Genomic DNA, 21,508 nt, shown 5'->3' with positions numbered 1-21,508 from the left:
GGAGTAATGATGCTGAAAATTCAGCTTTGCATAACAGGAATAAACTACATTTTAAAGTATTTTAAAATAGAAAGCTGTTATTTTAAATTGCAGTAATATTTTACAGTATTACTGTTTTTTCTGTATTTTCGATCAAATAAATGCAGCCTTGATGAGCATAACAAACGTTATATTTAAAAACATAAATCTAACTGATCACAAACTTTTGACCGGCAGTGTATAGTTTTTCTAATTCTATTTTTTTACAATTTCTATTTTTTATATATTTTTTAAATAAATACTTTTAAGGATGTTATATTAAACAAAAATGTCAATAAAAACCCTTAAAAAAGTTACAAAAAGTTTTTCCAAGTTTTATATTTTAATCCTTTTTTCCCACTTTCTATTAATCATAGTATCAAAGTAACCAATATAATATTAATAAATGGTTCTTGAGCACCAAGTCAGCATATAAGAATGATTTCTGAAGCATCATGTGACACTGAAGACTGAAGTAATGATGCTGAAAGTTCATCTTTGACATCACAGGAATAAATTAAATTTGAAAATATATTGAAACAGAAAACAGTTATTTTAAATGTTAACAATGTTTCACAATATTACTGTATTTCTAATCAAATAAATCCAGCCTTAGTAAGCGTAGGAAACTTCTTACAAACTTCTGAGCAGTACTGTGTGTGTGTGTGTGTATTATTTTGTATAATACAGCAACTTCTACAGTAAATATCATAAAGACTACAAATGAAGATTATCAAACGTCTGAGAACATCTTGCTAACAATGTAGAAACGCGAAGATTACTCAGCAGTGATGAAGCGATCTTTAATGGGTTGTTAGATGGCTGATTTAGTCAGTAGCTGATGTCTCTACAGCCTGGGCTTTAATGAGCATCAAAAGAGCGAGTAGGAGGCGAGGACAGTCAGTGTACCTCTAAATGAACATAATCGTCTCGTGCCACCTGCTAGACATCAATCAATAGCAATGGGGCTAATTGATAAGGCATTATTAGCAACTTTCCCTTTAATGGGAATTGTATTTCATCCTGTCTGAATGGCAGAGAGGGAGAGTGTTTGGCATTGAGGCATCGGGAGCAGATGGCAAGGTCAACAGCTCCAGTAATCCAGCGAGCGCACAGACCCATTAACTGGCCTGGCCGGGTCAGCACCGGCGAGGGGATCTGCATTACTGCAAATGCTTCATAAAGAGACTGTTTAGAAACCGACCACGCAGAAATGAAAGGTAATATCGCTGAACATAAATCAGCCTGTCTTGAGAAGCAAAGCACATCAGTCTATGAGAGCCAGTTTTTTTTAACATTGGATTCAGGCCTAAATTCATCTCGGGTTCGGATGGCATGCCATGGACCAAAAACAAACCATTTATAAAGTCTGTCATGTAGATTGCAGATTTGCAAATTTGAACTCTGATTGCAGGCTTCTTTATAATTATAGAAAATCAGGGTGTGCAGTTTTGTTAGTCTGCTGTGCTTCCTTTTTAAAAATTACCAGTAAATAAGTGCTGTGTTTTTAAGGGAATTTATATATATAACAGTGTTGATTTATTGCTATATTGCAGTTATGGCTGTCAAGCGATTAATCGTGACTAATCACATATTAAATAAAAGTTTGAGTTTGCCTAATATATGTGTGTGTATACTGTGAGAAATTATTATGTATATATAAATACAAACACATTAATGTATATATTTAAGAAATATTTACAAGTTTATTATACTTTTTATATAATTTATATAATTTATAAATAAAAATATTTTTAACATATTTCTCTTAAATATATAGATTAATTGGTGTGTATTTATATGTACATAATAATTACACACAGTACACACACATATTTTAGGCAAACTGAGACTTTTACTTTTTTATGCAATTAATCGCGATTAATCATTCGACAGCCCTAATTGCAAAAAATGTAACAAAACACTAAAGACCTTCACATTTTACATACTATTTCCATTTCAAATAAATGCTGAATTTTCATCAAAGGATGCTGAAAAGAGTTTTGGTTTCTACAAAAATATTAAGCAGCACAACGGTTTTCAACACTGATAATAAAAAGAAATGTTTCTTGAGCAGAAATTCAGCATATTAGAATGATTTCTGAAGGATCATGTGACACTGAAAACTGAAGTACACTGTAAAAAACAATTTGTTGAGTCAACTTAAAATAATTTGTAACCTGGCTGCCTTAAAATTTTAAGTTCAGTCAACTCAAAAAAAAGTTTATTCAACTTGAAATGTTAAATTGTACTAAGTGACAACTTAGATATTTGAGTTAAATCAACTTAAAATTTTAAGGTAGCTGGGTTACCTACCCATCTGTTAAGTTTAGCAAACACAAATATCTAAGTTGATACTTAGTACAACTTAACATTTCACGTTGAATAAACTTATTTTAGTTGACTGAACTTAAAAATTTAAGGCAGCAGGGTAACAAATTATTTTAAGCTGACTCAACAAATTGTGTTTTTAATTTTTGACAGTGTAATGACTGCTGGAAATTCAGCTTTGCATCACAGGAATAAATGACATATTAAAATATATTCAGATAGAGACATTTTGGTGTATATGTGTATAGAAAATTGTAGCAACAGTCACATAAATGACCCCAAAAAATGTGTATAAAAAATAATTGTTTTAAAATATGTTATTAAGTGTTAATTTTATTAGTCAATGTTAGGATAGATTTTTTCAATCCAAACAAAAAATAGTCTTTCTTTTGTTTTTGTTTTGTTTTGTTTCCATGTAGTGCAAAAATCATCTATTTTACTTCCCATTAATAATTTTAATCAGAAATTATGGTTCCTGTTATTGAGGGGAAAAACACACACATGCGCACTGGGGTGTGTGCGATAATGACAAAAAATGGCATTTAGATATTTTCTGGAATTAAGACATGAATGCATTTAACCTGCAGTTACATATGCATAAATTAAGTTTTGATGTTTAAAAAAAAGTACTGATATCTGAAATTATTTTTTAAATATAATCATAAAATCGCCAGTAGGTAGCAGCAAGTCACTGCATGAGTGAGTCATTGAGTCATTTATTCAACTGATTCATTCAAACAGGTGATTGATTCAGTAACAAACACTGTTGTGTTGCTCAGAGATGAAAAACATTTTTGCTGTGGCTTTGTTTGGAACTTTTTCCGTTGAAAAAATACAGCAAAGACTGGAACTTGTGTCTAAAATGTAAGTCAATTAATATAAACTTCTTGTTTATTGATCTGTTTTATAAAATCAAGATCACATTTGCAAAATGAACTGATATTTGGAGAAAAAACTGTAGGCCTACTCTTCGTACGATATTAACTATATCAGATTATATAAATATAAAAAAACATAAAAGTCAATAAGAGGCATATCTGCCCTCATATCTTGAATTTTGAGGGAAATTCTGAATATATTTTTAGACTAAATCATGCAGTGAATGTGTGCAGTGGTCTAACCTATGTCTCATAGTTTATATGTGCACTCTCTGGATGTGTTTTTGTTTGTTTTTTGTGATATAGTTGATAATGTCAAATTACATCGTGTAAACAAAAATTACAATATTGTAGAGGATATATATGGCACACACACACTTTGGAACCATTTCAAAGCAAACAAAAAAAATGTATATACAGATTTTTTTTTTAGCATACGCATTTTCTACCTAACCTTGTGTTGTTGTAATGGTTCAAAGAGGGCTGCTCTGCTGTTCGAGTTGTTATTCAGGTGTGATTATGGCTGTTTCGGCTACCTCAAGCTGGCTTAATTCACTGACCCGACGTGCCCCAAATCTTCTGCATTTAGAGGAAATGTGTGGCACAACAGAAGTTCTGCCGGACGATGAAAACAGCTCCTCTCAGTACACACAGCCTGCACTCCCACAATCCATTTCAACTCAGCCCATAGCTTACAGCTAGTAAGTAATTACTTTTTGATCAAGAGCTATGCCCTTGTTGTTGCACAGAATGCAATCTAGACTAACAACATGCCTGTGGTAGTGATTCAAGCATTTATTTTTCTCACTGTGCACTAGGAGACCAATGGATTATCAATACTGTACCATTAAGATGTGTTGCTTTTTGTGGAAGGAAATGAAGATTGACACCGTAGCGCTGCTGCGAAGAGCCCCAGAGAGCTGTTTACTTCACAATTAAAATGGCAGTGATGGGAGTGAAAAGAGGAAATGTAGTTAAGGATGTGGAAAATGTCCATGGAATGGCATAAAAAATGGGATGTGGCATCCTCAGGGCCGGTGTTGGAAATATTCATACATTAGGAGGTTTCCAGTGGCACATGCCATGGATGCTTGTCATTTTGCAACCCTGTAGCACTGTAAGTGACACAGAGGCACAGTAATTGGTGAAAGAAGGTTCTGCCATTGCATTTTATGCTTTAAACTAGATCCATAGTTAGGTCATGAAATCAAGAAAAGTATTTTTTTTAATGTATTTATTTATTTGTTTGTTGTATTGTTTGTTTAAATCAACTATTTGTCCATTTGATTTAAAGCATTCACGAGTAGGCCCATAAAGGAAGAGCGATGGGAAAAAGAGTGATACAAATCATTTGTAATAATTAATTTTTTTTTCTCTCTCTCTCTCTCTCTCTCTCTCTCTCTCTCTCTCTCTGTCTCTCTCATATATATGTGTGCGTGTGTGTGTGATCTTTTTTTTGAGATTTTTTTTTAGAATTACACACTGTAATGTGTATATCAAAATAATTGTTTTAAAATTATTTATCAATAAGAGTTTATTTTAAGTCAGTTTTAAGCCGTGAAGTCAACAATTTTATTTATTTATTTTATTTTATTTTATTTTTATTTTAATTATTTATTTTTTTAATAAGCTACTTGGTCATTTGATTTAAAAATTAAAAATAATGTTTATAACTAAATGATTGTTTTAAAATAATGTATTAATAAGTGTTTATTTTAAGTCAATTTTAAGTCGTTGAAATCAACGATTTATTTATTTATTTATTTATTTATTATTTATTTATGTTAAAACCAGCTATTTGGCCATTTGATTTAAAAAATAAAAAATAATGTGTATATATAGCTCAAAATAATTGGTTTAAAATAATTTATTAATAAGTGTTTATTTTAAAACAATTTTAAGTCATGAAATCAACTATTTATTTATTTATTTATTTATATTAAAATCAGCTGTTTGGCCATTTGAGTAAAAAATAAAAAAATAATGTGTATATATATCTCAAAATAATTGTTTTAAAATAATTTATTAATAAATGTTTATTTTAAAACAATTTTAAGTCATGAAATCAACTATGTTTTTATTTATTTATTTATTTATTTATTTATTTATGTTAAATATTTGGCCATTTGATTTCAAAATTAAAAAATAATGTGATATAAATCTATCATCTCTTAGCAATGCATGAATGGCCCCAAAAATTGTGTATATCACAATAATCATTTTAAAAAAATATTTTATTAATATTAATATAATGTTAGTTTTATCTGAAGAGTTCATTTGTAAAAACAAATAACTCTGTTTTTATTAATTTTCATAAATCATGTTTTTTATTGTGTTATCATGATTTTGTTTTATTGTGTTAGTTAGCTGTTATTATCATTTAATCAAAACAACCCAACTGCAGTTTGATTGATATTACTTGGAATGCAGAATAATAATTAAAAAAAAAAAAAAAACACGATTTATGAAACATTAAAAACATATATTTTTAGTTAATTTTAGGCTATATTTTTTCAGTCCAAACAAAAAAAGTCTTTCTCATTTGTTAAATATGATCATTTGCTTTGATTTGGAAGCAGACCACTCATTAATTTCTTTGCATGATTTCACATTTGGATGTACTCTTGAGTGGCATACGGGACTCTTTTTGTCAACTACATAAATACACTATGCACTGTTAAATGAGATTTTATTTTAGTCAATCCAGTTGTTTTTTTCTCCATATTTCATAACGCAGAACGAGTGCTGCTAGAAAAGCTTGACAGAGATTGCAGCTGTAACTAAGGGCAACAGAGACTAATTTGATTGACATCTGTTGCTGCTCCACCTTCTTCCTCCATTTCTGATTGTAATTTTCATTCCCTACCATGTACCAGCATTTTGCATCAAGATAGGTACAACAGTTGGAAATTTCTGCTGTTTTCTGTCTTTAACGAATCACGAATACACATCATTACAAAGACAGAATTTTTGCTCACGCTTAGTGTGCAGACATACTGTAAAACAGCATTGTGTGGGTGAAGATGGATGTTTCTAATACATTTCAGAAAAAAGTGCTTCTGTGACTAGCTGTGCTTGTCACTCAAGCCTTACCAAACATAAACAATCCACCGAGACAATTTCAGTTTTTAACTGTCACCAATCAAGTAAGATGATTTTTGATGCAGATCAACACCTGTTCGGCTCATGTTGCTTTATAAATAGATCAGCCGCTGGGAGAGGAGGGAGGGGACGTGACAGCTTAATAGTCCGTGAAGATTCTTGATAGGCAGAGAAACCAGGTGGATGACAGTTTGTGCTTTGTGTGCACTAGCCCTTAGGAACGAATCAGTATAAACTCACTTAGCACTCAAACAAATATCAAAACATGCAGCTCTTCTTTGTCAGCCTGGGCTGCAATCACATGTAGGATTATGACAGAGGAGGTAGTTTTGGGGCAGGAAATGGTTTCTGAACGGATTTGGAGTAGGTCTAGATTGCCACATGATGTTCAATACAGCGGCTGGGAAATCCTATGACGGTCGGAGTGCTGCTGAATTTATGTCCCCTAAAGATTCATGCGCTCAGAAATATCCTTTGTTCATCAATCATGCTATCTAAATAGAGTTTTCAGCACGTTTACATCTGGTATTGACATCCCTCTTGGTCTCTCATGCTCACCAAGGCTGCATTTATTTGATCAAAAATACAATAAAAAGTAATATTGTGAAATATTATTACAATTTAATGCAACTGCTTTCTATTTCAATATATTTTAAATGTCATTTTTTTCTTGTGATGACATCTTCAGTTGAAAAGAAATTAAGGTTTTTGAGGAAAACCTTCCAGGATTTCAACGGGTTAAAGGTGCAAATTGCAGTTTCAATGCAGCTTCAAAGGGCTCTACACAATCCCAGCTGAGAAATAAGGGTCTATCCAGCAAAACAATCTGTGATTTCCCCCCCAAAAAATTCAGATTTATATACTTTTTGACCATAAATGCTCGTTCTGCGATGCACATCTACGACTTCAAATGGTACATTATCTCGTTGGAAAGTCTTTGTCTGTGTACTTTGATTCAAAAAGGTACACTCTAAAAAATGCTGGGTTAAAAACAACCCAACTTGGGTTATTTGACAACCCAGCGCTGGGTAAATATTGGACAGAACACATGCTGAGTTATTTTGACATAGCTAGTTGGGTTAAATGTTTTTACCAAAAATCTGAGCCGATGAAGGGTGCCAAAACGAAGACTCCAAAAACTGCCCCAAAACAAACAGTACTGACATTAGAGAACATATTTTAAGATTAAATAACAAAGTACAATAACAAATAAAATTCATTTGTTTTATGCAAGGCAAAAGGCGTTTCCATCCTGCGAAACAACCGCTGCTAACGCAGCTGACTGACATCTCGTCCTTATGTTGCGTTGCATAAAATAATACAATTTACAGCACAGTAAAGACTTTATAAATAAAATGTATACAAACCTTTTTAACACTGAAGAAGTGCAAATCGGTGGCATCGACAACTGCTCTCTCATGTAGAGGATTCAAAAAGCCCATGCTCTGACCGTAACTCAGCAGCTGGGTTATTTTTCGTCAGAGACAGGCTCAACCCAGCGGTTGGGTAGAAAAAAAATAACCCAGTGTTAAAAATGACCCAGCAACTTAGTTACAGAAAAACCTTAATGTCTTTTCAACTGAAGAAAGAAAGACATGAAGATCTTGGATGACATGGGGGTGAGTGTTTTTTCAGGAAATTTCAGAAATCCTTTAAGCTGTACATAGTTAAAATATAGTCTTACAACGCTCCCTTTGAAAAAATCTGATCACATGTGGTCACAGGAGACTGGTTTAGTTTTCTTAGTTGTCATTTGGTTAATAAGTCTCTTATTTTGCAGTGCTGTCAAACGCCTGTCTGCTAGGCAGAATATTTAAGAGAAATAAACCCAAAAGATACTGTGATGCCAGCTGGTTTTCATGGGTTGGTAGGTCTTTAGCTCAGAGCTATTTAGAATATTTTGGCCGTACACAGTCCTTAATTGGTTTACCTTAACAGCTACTTGCTGACAGATATGCCTTCTGGTTAAGAAGTCTGACAGAAATGGAGGTTTAATGAGGCTGATATGATTTTTGTTAGCTCCAGTGCTATTTGCTAGCAGATGGACTGTCTCAGTGTCTATCTGTAGCTTTGATAATTTATTACCTGAGGTGTAAATTGTCAACAGAGGAATACCTTCTGTCAGAGCTGGATTTATTCTTGGTTGTTGGCCTGCTACAACCAACCATGGCTCAGGCGGCCAGTAAACCTAGCTGGAAGAGGAATGAACTAACAACTTGAGCACACACACACACACACACACACACACACACTTACAGAAGCTGCTGTGTAATATTAGGGCGCAGCCCACCTGCCTATGACCCTTAGGAAACATAAGTATTGGAGAGATTGACTGCATATAGTGCTGTCATACTTATATGAAGTTTTGCCTAGCGAATAATTGTAATGTAATTGTGATTAATGATTTAATTGTTTTCACAGTGTAAGCTTAATACATCCACACTTTACTAAATAATTCTTTTACTGAACTTGGATACATAAAATGTTTGATTTTCTTTGAGGCTTTGTTGACATATTGCATAACAACAACAACAACAACAGTAATATTTATTATTTTTATTATTATTATTATTATTGATTAATTGTCTCAGGATAGAATGACCTGAAAAACAATACTATTTAAAATTTTAAAATATGTAAAAAAAAAAAAAAAAATTTTGGAACTGTCCACATTCATTCATTCATTCATTCATTCATTTATTTATTTATTTATTTATTTAAATTATTTAAATTATTTGATTGTCACAGGGTAGAATGGCCTCAATAATAATACTATTATTAAATGTTAAAAAAAAAGATTTTTTGGAACTTTACACTTTTTTAAATAACAAAAAGTGGCAGTATATAGATAGATAGATAGATAGATAGATAGATAGATAGATAGATAGATAGATAATTTTTTTTTAATATTAATTTATACTATTTTAAATATAAAAAAATAGTATTACTATTACTAATAGTAAAACTATTATATATATATGTGTGTGTGTGTGTGTGTGTGTGTGTGTGTGTGTGTGTGTGTGTATATATATATATATGTGTGTGTGTGTGTGTGTGTGTGTGTGTGTGTGTGTGTGTGTATATATATATATATATATATATACATGTGTGTGTGTGTGTGTGTGTGTGTGTATATTATTTTAAATTATTATTATCGTTATTATTATTATTATTATTATTATTATTATAAAAAAATATTTAATTGTCTCAGGGTAGAATTACCTGAAAAATAATAGTCAATTTTAAATATTAAAATGTTCTACAAATATTTTGGGAACCTACCACTTTTTTAAGTACCAAACATACCACATTACCATTATTTTATTTTTATTTATTTTTAATGATTTCATTGTCACAGGGTAGAATGACCTAAACAATACAATATTTTTTAATAGTAGTAGTAGTAGTAGTAGTAGTAGTATTTTAAATATTTAAATAAAATCAAAAAATGTTTTGGGAACCTTCCACTTTATTATATATCAAACATACCACATTATTTTGATTATTATGATGATGATGAATTTATATTGTATATATAATAGACAATATTCATACATATGTCTATCAGGTAGTTAATTCATTACTAATATGGGTTGTTTTGTTAAACAATTTTGTTAAAACAATTTCTGTTATTTACTCACTGTTTTTCACTTTTTTTAACCAGTTTAAATGATTCATTTCACTTTGATACTATTGTTACCTGCGAATGATGTCAGCATGGGTTGACAGTGTTTTCTTTACCCAACTTTCTAAAAATACAAAAGCAAATTAGCATTTCATGAGCCTCGGTGGATCTGTGAATTCCTGTCCGCTCTTCACTGAAGATGCTATGAGTGTTAAAACGGAGCCCCCTTCTGCTGCAACACATGATCATCGCACACTGATCTTACATCATATCAAACAGTCTCTCTCCAGAGGCAGTTTAGCATCAAACATCCAATAAATAACCACAATCAACAGTGACATGCCAATATGGTGCAACGCGCAGATCGGCGTGTTGATGCCATAAGATAAAAAAATCAATCAGCAGACGAATGACAAATTGCACCTTGAGTAACCTTCACTAGCTGCCTATTGATATAATCATACAAAACAAAGGAGCCTTACATAAAAGAAACTCAGTATTATAAAGAAAGTACTTGTGTGTTTTCATGTTAGATAAACCCGCTCTCACTGTTGCCAGGGCTTTCTCAGGTTACAGACGCTTAAGATTTAATTTAATATCAGTCATATAAAAGTCGACATAAAATCATAGTGTTGTTTTTCATGGCGCTTGTAATCGCTCTAGCTTGCTTTCCGTGTCACAGCCCATTTCAGGGCTCCGTAGGCTTGAATATTGGTCTTTTTCCCTTTTTCATGCTGCAGATTGACACGTTAGCATGCCGCCAGTTGTTTTTCTAACCTACCTGTGAGTCATTTCACCTTGAGCTGGCATTGGCCTGAACTCGACTGGATTGATTGGTGCCGCAGCCACATGCTGGGTCACCAGCCTTAAATAATCCATAATCGAACGGCGAGCGCGAGCGGGGGGCCTTGAACGTCGCATTCACGCTCGCAAATAGACAGTTCAATCAAATTAGAACTAGCAGAAAATATTCCTGTAATAACTGGAATCCTTGAGCCAAGCCTTGACCCAAAAACTGCACACTGGTTGGGGGTCCCTGGATGTGGCCGTGTGGGCCCCTCCGTGGCTGATGGATTTAATGTGGCCCTTGGAACGGTCCGTCTGTCTCTTCTCTTCTTCATAGACTGCTGCTCACTGGAGTGAGCCGAGGATTACAGTATCTTATTAGTGCAGGAAAGGAGACAGCCGTTCACTGAGTCATCCTGCCTGTTGGTCCACATGGACCACACATCCAGCTTCAGAGCGCCTGAGGACAGTGGCTTTTTTTTAATGTGCTACTTAGAGTTTGAAAGGTTTTTGGGGGGTGGGATGGATACTAGTTTTGATCCTCCATCTGTGTGTGGCATTATTTGGGACTTTTATTATTAGAGGTGCTACCCATGAGGTGTGTTCAAATCCCTACCTCTATACACCTTTTATGCTGTGAAGGATACCTCAAATCGTTTGGCTTTTTGTGGATAGGTGCATTTGTAGTTTGGATGCTGGATGAAAAAAATCCCAAAGATTTAGTGAAGGAGGGAGCCAAAACATATATATCGATACATGAAGTAGGCTTATTTTTATTTTATTTTATTTTATTTTATTGTAATCATTTACTTTTTTTTTTGTAAATTACATATTTTATTATTTTTATGAATTTTAATAATCGTATTATTGTATACATATATTTATTAATTAATTTACTTTGGGTTTTTTTTGTTTTTTACTATAATGTTATACTTTGTTGTTTCACAGTTCTTATTAATTTTAGAATTTTATACATTTATTTAATCTATTTATCTATTCATTTTATTGTTTTTGGTCAGATTTGAACGTAGGCATGTGTATTAATTAATTAATTTTATATATTTTTTCATTATTTGGTTTTATTTTAGATTTTATTTTATTATTCTATTCATATAATTTACTATTTTTTGTACATTATATGTTTTAATATTTTGTATTCATTTTAACAATTGTATTGTTGTATTGTTTTTATTTACTTTTGGTATTATTTTCTTATTTAATATTTTTTTACTATACTATTTTATTGTTTCACACTTTTTTATTATTTTGTAATTTTATAAATTTATTTAATCTATTTATCTAGTAATTTTATTAATTATTTTTTGCTTCATTATTTTTATTTTATTTATATCATTTACTTGTTTGTGTAAATTATATATCCTATTATTTTTATGAATTTTAATAATTGTATTATTGAATGCATATATATATATATATATAATTTTTTTGTTCAAAATTGTTCCAATTTTATTTTAGCATTTGCTTATTTTTAATTATATATTTAATATTTTTATAGATTGTAATTATTGTATGCATATAAATATGAATTAATTTATTTACTTTTGTTATTTTATTCTTATGTGATTTTTATTTTTATTATAATAGATTTTGTTCACAATTGTTTCACAATTTTTATTAATTTTAAATATTAAATATTTGTTTTTTGTCAGATTTGCATGTGTAATTTATTTATTTGTTTCATTATTTGTTTTTATTTTATTTTGTTATTTTATTCATGTCATTGACTTATTATTGTAAATTATATTTTAATTTGTATGTATAATTTTCTTTCACATTTATTTAATATATCTGTTCATTTTGTTTATTATAGTATTTATTTATTGTTTCATTATTTGTATTGTTTTTATTCAACATTTATATTAATGTGCTATAACCTAATTTGTTTTATTTCATTGAATTACTTCTGGACTAAGAGAAGAGTGGAGACAACAGAAGAGTCATGAGGCAGATATGAACTCACGTTGACCTCATAAGCTTTATAGCTCAATGTTTTGGCACACAGCTCTGATTTCTGTCAGTGTTTTAATGACATTTTTCGAATTGCTCTGATTATTCATGCGTTTGTTTACCACTTTGCCCGCTGTTTCAGGGCTCAGACGTCCAGAAGCGATAACGGGTAATGAAAAGCGCGTAATGCTTTGAAAGAGAGTGATATGTTTGTCAAACAACATAGTAAGCATTACATTATTCAACACAGTTCAAAACACTAATGTGTTTTAAATGCGTATTTACCTCTGTAATTCAACACTAATGATAAACATCATTATTGCCACTAGCGTGTCTATACAGGTGATGGAAGCAATTATTTGTAAGATTCAGCGCGTCGCAGTGTGACACTTTACTCTAGCTGTATTCAATAGGAAGTCAGTAGAAAAATAAAAAAAGTCCCCGGTGACGGCCACACGCTGACCTTCTGACCGATAGTTGCGTGTCGTTCTAGTGTAAGTCGGTTCCCCTTAATCCCAGCTCCCGTTGATGAATCTTAGCGTCTCGCTCTCTAGATGCGGCCTAATTGAATTTCCTCGGTCACAATGAAAACTTACTCCAACCTGCCAGTTTTGGGCCGCGCCTTTGATAAGCAAATGACCCCCGTGGAATTGAGGTCACCGGCAGCAAAAACAAGAGTGAGTGAAAAAAAATAAAGTCTCTGCGCCAGTCAAGACTCTGTATCAACTCACAAGAGAATAAGAGCAGCGATGTCACTGCGGGTCTGCGAGTCTGTGAGTCTAGACACACACATGCTGTTTGATTTAGCAGCCTCATCCTCTTCATAATAAAAGTCCTTTATAGCAATAATGAGAGTTGTTACTCACACGTTTGGATGGATAACACACTTGAATAATGCATCTCTTTGTTACCTAGTCGCTCCTTTAGCAGCGTTTGCCGCTCCTTTTGGGAGCTGTTGGTGCAGACACAAGGAACAGATGTTCGCCGCTGCAATAATATGTAGAGCAGTCACGGCAAAGTCACGCTGGGACTGAGATAAAGTTATGGTGTAGTGTGTCGGAACGGGATGTTATCATATCTACTGTAAATGCACCGTCGAATCCGACCAGGACCCTGCTAGTTCCCTGGAGAAAACATCTCAACCATATTTTTTTTTTCCTGAGAGACTTTGGGCTTTCTTCAGATAGCACAGCTGAATGGATAGTTTAAGACTGAGATGATGAAAATAATGTCATGATTTACTTTCCAAACCTGTGTGACTTTTCCTTCTGCAGTGGAATGTAAACAGATATTTTGAGAAATGACGTATATTTTACAAGTCATACAGGTTTGAAACAACATAAGGGTGAATAAATGATCACAGAATTTTAATTTTTGGATGAACTATCCCTTTAAAGAATGGTTACTGTGCAAAAATGATAGTAAGTTTTAATGAGTGTTGGGAAATGTATAATGTTTTTCTTTTACACAACATAAAGCTTTATTTTATTTTATTTTTTTTATTTTAGTATTTAATTTTTGATTTTATTTATTTTGGTTATTTATTGCTAAAATAAGAAATAAGATTTAGGAAATATAATTAATGTAAAAATATAATAAAAATATTTTTTTTTATTTTAGTTAGTTATTTTTTATTAACAGAAGCTAGGAGTACTAGGAATATTTTAAAGAATATAATTTTTTATTTTAATTTTATTGAATTTAATTTATGTATTGTAGAAGTAAGAAGAAATATATAATAAGTATAATTAATATAAAAGAATATAACAAAATAAATTTCAGTTGACATTTTTAGCTGTTTATTTTATTTTATTTTGTAATTTATTTATTTATTTTTATTTATATTATTTAAATTATATATATATATATATATATATATATATATATATTTTTTATATAAGAAGTCAATGTCAGTTTACATTTTTAGCATTTTAAATATATATATATATATATATATATATATTATTTTATATAAGAAGTCAATGTCAGTTTACATTTTTAGCATTTTAAATTAGTTATTTTATTTTGTTTTATTTTATTTTATTTTATTTTAGTTATTTGTTATTTTTGTATTAACATAAGCTAGGAGTACTAGGAATATTTTAAATAATAAAATCTTCTATTTTATTTTATAGAAATAAGAAATAAGATATAGGAAATGTAATTAATATAACAATATAATCAGAAATAAATTTTAGTTTACATTTTTAGCATTTTAATTTAGTTATTTTATTTCGTTTTTTTTTTTTTTTTTTTTTTTTTTGTATAAATAGAATTAAGAAGTATTAGGATTATTTTGTTTAAAAATAAATATTCAATTAAAAAAAATATTGCGTTTATTACATTATGATATAATGTTATAGAAGAAATACATTTCAGTTTACATTTTCAGCATTTTAATTAGATTTTTTAAAAATATTTTATGAATTTACTTGTTAGTGGAAATGGAAATTTGCTGAGGCCCTCTAGTGGGCCCTGGCTTCAAAGGTTTAGCTCACCCAAAAAGGTGAAAGACTGATTTTTGTTTGTTTGTTTTTTTTTGCAGCATCTCACAGAGTGTTGCATTTTTAAAACACTGTATCCAGTTTAAAATGAAAAAAAGGGAAAACAAGTATTTCTGTGTTTTCTCGTTCTCGCTGTTCCTTATGATGCATGCACTGAATTCTGGGAAATGCCTGGAAACGGGTTGACCTCGTGGTCTGTTATGAAAAATGCACTCGGTTCAGCTCACCCCAGAATGGAAAGCGGCATCATTATTATTCTTTTTCAGAATTTTTATGTCTGTATTTAATAATTTGTTAGATGTCAATGTAGAAAAATGGGACAGGTTATGAATTTTTAACAATTAATTTTGAAGGTGTGCCGCATGCGTCGAGTATGCAGACGCACAACACGACAAAAGCATAAAGCAATAACTCAAAATTACGATTCAATCTCCACAGGGCCTTTTTTCTTCGAGGGTCTAATAAACGCGTCTTCATTTCGGAATAATTTCCTCCGTCTGTGGGGGTTTCACAGTATTGGAAGCGGGTGCTCGCGTGTGACACCCGCTCTAAGAGTCAATTATTCTTTAACCGTGTGACCCCCTCAGACCCCAAAGGGAGGGTTGCCACAGCGACCTCGCTCAAGGGCCCAGGGGTGAACGTTTTAATGGTGTTCCTAGTCAAAGACTTCATACTCGGTTAATTACTAATTATACAAATCTGCATTACAGTATTATCCTGGCCTATCATGCAGCTAAATCTGTCATGCAGGAAAAGTGAATTTTCATGCCTGAGTAGCGGTGCAGGCCATTTGGCATATTCGCAGAAGTGAACGAAAGCGAACGTGGCGGCCTCAGCGGTTCGCAGAGGGAATGTGAGGTCAGAAATCCGGGTAATTGCTGCTAAAAGAAACAAAAAGCAATTAATAAAACAATCAGTGTTTAAGATAGCTTTTCCTCTGACTATTTCAGGGCTATGCCTGTTTCCCTTAATTGTATTTTACGATTTAATGCGAACGATAATTACATTCTCCCCAAAAAAATCACCCCTTTTAGTGGTCTAATATCATAACTATTTCCGCTCATTGTGAATCAGTTACGCAACTTGAATTTAATGCAAAGCGAGCGCAGCAATTAATTGAGAGTGTGTTATTTTCAATGCAGTCTGGATTACAGAGATTTCTGCGTTGAATCTTATATTTTTGACCTGTTGCAACAGTGTTTGGAGCCATCAGCGAGGATTAAAGTCCAGACGTTGTGTCAGAGGAGAGCGAGATTGTCTGAGAGGTCCATTTTGATGTTGACGCCCTAAGTAACACTGGAGGGCGGTTTAAATCTAACAGTAATTGCGTGTGCTCCTAATGTCTGCCAAGATAGTGAGACACAAGCTCTCTATTTCTTTCCTCCTAGAGACTCTCTGCCAAGCGGTGATGGATGTGATGTACATTGATTTGTGACAGACAGGTTGGAGCAGGAACTCAAATGACCAGCAGGATTTGAGATGATGCATTTCTGTCACATTGCGGGAGCATCTGACCGCACCGCGGCTAATTGCAGAATGTGGTTATTGGAGTTGTTTTGTGCTTATTATGACGCATTGACATTAAATGCTCGACTGCTCATGCAGTGCAGCATGAGTTCAGAACCCAATGTACTGTCTACCTAGACATCATATTCAGGCATCGTAGGGGAGATCAAATGTTCAATATGAATCTTTGCACACGCCTATGATGTGCAAAAATGTGTTTAAGTATTCCATTGATGCCAAAAAAATCAATTTGAACACTGAAACGATGTCCAGAAATGTCCAATTTGAACATTTGAATGCAGCTATGATGCACTAAAAATATATTCAAGCATTCAAATTATGCCCAAAAAATCAATTATAATGTTGGAATGATGCCCAAAATCTATTCAGACACTTAATTGTACCCAAACTAGTGCTGGGCGGTTTGACTAAAAATCTGTATCACGATTTTTTTAGGGATTCTGGCAGTTTATGCGGCTTTATGTTCATAAGAGGGCATGAAACGCTTGCAGAAACACTGCATTTTAAACACTTTCCATATCAAACAAACATGTACAGATAATGTTCATGTCTTTTTTCTCTTCAGTTGTAAAGAAGTTGTTTTTTGAGGAAAAATGTAAGGATTTCTCTAAATGTAATGGACTTCTATGGTGCCTGCAAATTTGAACTTCCAAAATGCAGTTTAAATGCAGCTTCAAAGGGCTTAAAGTGATCCCAGCCGAGGAAAAATGGTCTTAACTAGTGAAACGGTTAGTTATTTATTTTGGGTTTTTTTATTATTACAATTTATATACTTTTTAACTTAGAACGTTTATCTCGTCTTATCTCGTGAACTCTGTTTTTTCCGCTAATGACAGTTAGGGTACGTCTAAAAACTCCCAACTCATTTTCTCCTCCAACATCAAAAGCTTACAAAATGAACATGCAAAGATCATCAACTACCTTTTACAAAAAAAGGTGAAAACAGCAATGTAGGACAATTTTGAAGTTGGAGAAGAAAATGAGATGGGAGTTTTTAGACGTACCCTAACTGTTATGACTGGAAAAAACAGTTCACACAGAGCTAGACAAAACTTCCTTGGCTGTAATCGTTTAGAGCCCTTAGAAGCTGCATATAAACTGCATTTTGGAAGTTTAAATCTGGGGGCACCATAGAAGTCCATTATATTTAGAGAAATCCTGAAATGTTTTCCTCAAAAAACAATTTCTTTACAACTGAAGAAAGAAAGACATGAACATCCATGATGACAAGGAAGAGAGTACATTATCTGTTATTTTTTATTCTGGAAGTGAACTAATCCTTTAACAAGTTCTGATCTAAATTAGACTGTATAATTAAAAAAAATCAAAGCAAAAACAGAATGGTCTGATCATAACTTTGGATATTACGCTTTATAAAACATATCTGAACAAAACAAAAACAGTAGACAGGCTAAAGAAATGCAAATTTACTCTCTGCCAGCAGGTGGCGTTTATGGAACAGCAGTGATATAGTCTTTTCTTGATTGCCGCTGTAAACAAAGAAGCGCTGCGCTTTTAAACACTGTATTAATATGCATTATACAGAGGTAAGTTGAAAAGAAAATACTATCTAAACTTATCTGAAGACACCCAGTTCCCCTCAGAGATACATTCATATAAACCCCTCACCCCCAGGTCAGTATTTAGAATTGTCTTACCATATTTCGTGCATTGTAAACAATGCCCCCTAACTGTCATAAACTCACTGTAAACCACGGCTTCTTGGGGGTTATTGCTTTGTTTTCAACCCTCATTTTGACCCTTTGTCTAACCGACCTGTTTTGAGGGGCGTGTCCTTTAAGTTTAGTCAGTAGTTGGCCACTGTTATGATTGGCTAACGTCATTTCATAGGAAACAGTATCAATACCCCGCCCCCTCACTGTTGCATGTGAGTGTTTTGAGAACATGATCAAAATAAAACAGTAATTTCCTGACAAAGCATTATGAAATCATTTACTTACCGTTTGTGGTGCAGCTGCAGTCAGATCTAGTACCGCTTCGTTTTTCAACAAATGTTTTCATTAAATGTTTCTCCATGACACTGTGGCTCATTTACAAAACAAAATCTTCTGAACAATCCTCAGTCACGATCCAGGATCCTATTAAAAAAAGCCTATCCACCTGTTTTTTACACTGGGATCCTTCTGATATCTGTACAAAGACATAAAACCAGATGCGTCAAAGTGAATGTTCTTTCACTCTATTTATCCAATGACGACAGACTCAAGTGCATGGACTGTGTCAGAAAGTGAACGTTCACCTGTATCCATTGTAGACAAGATAGTGGCAGTGATTGTAATTTCTATTTGCTTTTGACATGACGCAACACTCGCATTCAGCGTAATCAAGCGATCGGCTATTAATCGACTGAACGCCAGTGGGCGGGGCCTATGGTAAGAAGATAATTATTAGTCAATGTCTTGCACTGAAGGCAGTGCTTATTTTTTATGTAATGAAACTTGCCGCATGTATTAACCATACAAAGAGCTCTTCTAAATTTGGTTTCTCATGTCATGACCCCTTCAATGGTAGCCCCAAAATCTTTTGAATGTTCATTTCATGCACAAAAATTAGTTTGAAAATTTGAACTATGGCCCAAAACACAACTGTATGAGGTACAGAAAGATTTGAAATGCCTAGAAATCCGTTTGAGCATACAAAGAGAAAGGGTGAGAAGGGATGAACGAGGTTGGGTGGAGAGAGATGATCAAAGATGGAGAGAGATTATGGAAGAAATTAGGAGGAAGGTGGCTGTTCAGAGGGATGTAGACATCTTCAAGGTCACGCTTTTGTGTTGAGATGAGCGATAGCTACGGAGGAAAATATCAGAGAGGCTTAGGGGTTGAGGAGATGGTCCAGAGATAATGAAAAGAAAAATGATCTTTGTCTAACCCCCTCCCTTCATCCTCAAAGAGAGTTTTTTTATGCATTACACGGTTTGTGTTGTTGGTGTTGGTTAACTCTGATGATGTTCATTTGTAATTGTCAGCTGAAAATGAATCATTTTGTTGGATGACTTCACACCAGTTGTATAGACATTATTCACCCTACTGCAGCTGATAAATTATCACTTCATTCCTTTTTTTTTTTTTCTTGTCCTCTTTTAATTTTTATTTTCAGAAAAGACCTCTGAGCTTTGATGGGATAATCCTAGCCACTCGTGTCTGAATGGAAACGCACATATTGAGTAACCAGGAAAAAAATCTCCCACTGGAAGCTCGCATAAATATTAATATCTGTTTATTTATTAATTCATCCCAGAAAGCGTATTAGAGTTTGGGATTTTCTATTTCGAGGTGGTTTCAGATGTCATACACTTCCTGCGTTTATTAAACAGTGATTGTGACAGTGCTCAATCTTTCGTTAGCATTCCATGAATTGGCAAAACAACAAAAGTGTTTATTTGCAAAAAAAAAAAAAAACTTTAATTTGTTTCCATTTATCTCAAATGGCTGGCAGCTCTTCACCGGACTTAATGAACCTCTAAAAAGTCGTTGGAAACAGTGGACAGTTTCACATCCGTGAAAAGTTTGACAGCTGTGATAAATTTTGCTTCGTTGCCAAAGTTTTGATGCACTTCTGGCAGTAAAGAGCTGCTAATTTCCGCCAACCAATTTGCCTCCCATTATCCGCAAGTTTGACACAAACAAACAGGGCTTTTTAAAGGGGTCTGGTGTTTGCTGCGGTTGAAGGACTGTTTCTGAATGCCTCTCTCTGTCTCTGTCAATGGTGATATGTTTGGAGCGCTGAGCTGAACGTGTTTGCTTTGTCTGGTTTGGTCCCAGGGCTGCCGGTGATGCAGGTGAAGATTGACATCTCCAGACAGCAGGTGGAGAAGATCTTCGGTCTGGAGGATTACTGGTGTCAGTGTGTGGCCTGGAGCACTACGGGAACCCAGAAGAGCCAAAAGGCATATGTGCGCATCGCCTGTGAGTTTCTTATCTTATAACGCAAACATGTTTTGAACGAATGCCTCTTTATAATCTGTGATAATGTGATGCATGTCTAGCACTGTGTGGTTCTCAACTGGCGGGGTGCTTTCCCAAAATGGGTCACAGGTCTGTGATGATAAGGATTGGAGGGGAAAAAATAAATGAAGAAGTTAATGCAAATAATAAAAGGCAACTAACCATGCAGCATAATGGAGATATAATGATACAGTTCCAGAATAAATAAATAAATATTTATTAGAGAGAGAGAGAGCGAGAGAGAGAGAGAGAGAGAGAGATGGTAAGATTTTTTTAAAATGTTTTTTAAATGAAGATACCAAGGCTGCATTTATTTGGTAAAAAAAACACAGTAAAAACAGTAATATTGTGAAATGATATAATCATTTAGAATAACTTTTTAATTATTTATCTAGTTTAATTTAATTTTATTTAAATTATTATCATTTATTCCTGTGATGGCGAAGCTGAATATTCTGCAGTTGTTACTCCAGTCTTTAGTTTCACATGATCCTTCAGAAATCATTATAATATGCTGATTTAGTCATATTAAAGAAAGATCTCTTATAATTATCGTTGATGTTAAGATTTTTTTTTTTTCTTTCATTTTTCTTGTTTTTGTAACAAAATAAGTCTTTGGCACAATTTAATGCATCCTTGCTGAATAAAAGTATTAATTTTGTTAATTAAATAAAAAATCAGGTTTCTTTGATGAAACAGCAGAAATTATTTTTAATTATTTTTTTCTAACAATATAAACATCTTTACTACAATTTAATGCATCCTTGCTGAATAAAAATATTAATTTTGTAATAATAATAG

General features: G+C 33.0%; 1 protein-coding gene across 4 annotated transcripts in view; it reads left to right on the top strand.

The window, feature by feature from the left end:
• Positions 1–21,508, top strand: part of unc5a (unc-5 netrin receptor A) — a 236,850-nt gene that overhangs the window by 134,761 nt on the left and 80,581 nt on the right. For all 4 annotated transcript variants that reach the window (XM_051127773.1, XM_051127772.1, XM_051127771.1 and 1 more), the window contains exon 3: positions 20,525–20,668. In XM_051127773.1, coding sequence (XP_050983730.1) covers positions 20,525–20,668 — 144 coding nt within the window. The remainder of the gene's footprint in view (positions 1–20,524; positions 20,669–21,508) is intronic.

The sequence above is a fragment of the Labeo rohita genome, chromosome 14 (assembly GCF_022985175.1).
Source record: "Labeo rohita strain BAU-BD-2019 chromosome 14, IGBB_LRoh.1.0, whole genome shotgun sequence".
Lineage (NCBI taxonomy): Eukaryota > Metazoa > Chordata > Actinopteri > Cypriniformes > Cyprinidae > Labeo > Labeo rohita.
This window is presented reverse-complemented; position numbering and strand designations above follow the sequence as displayed.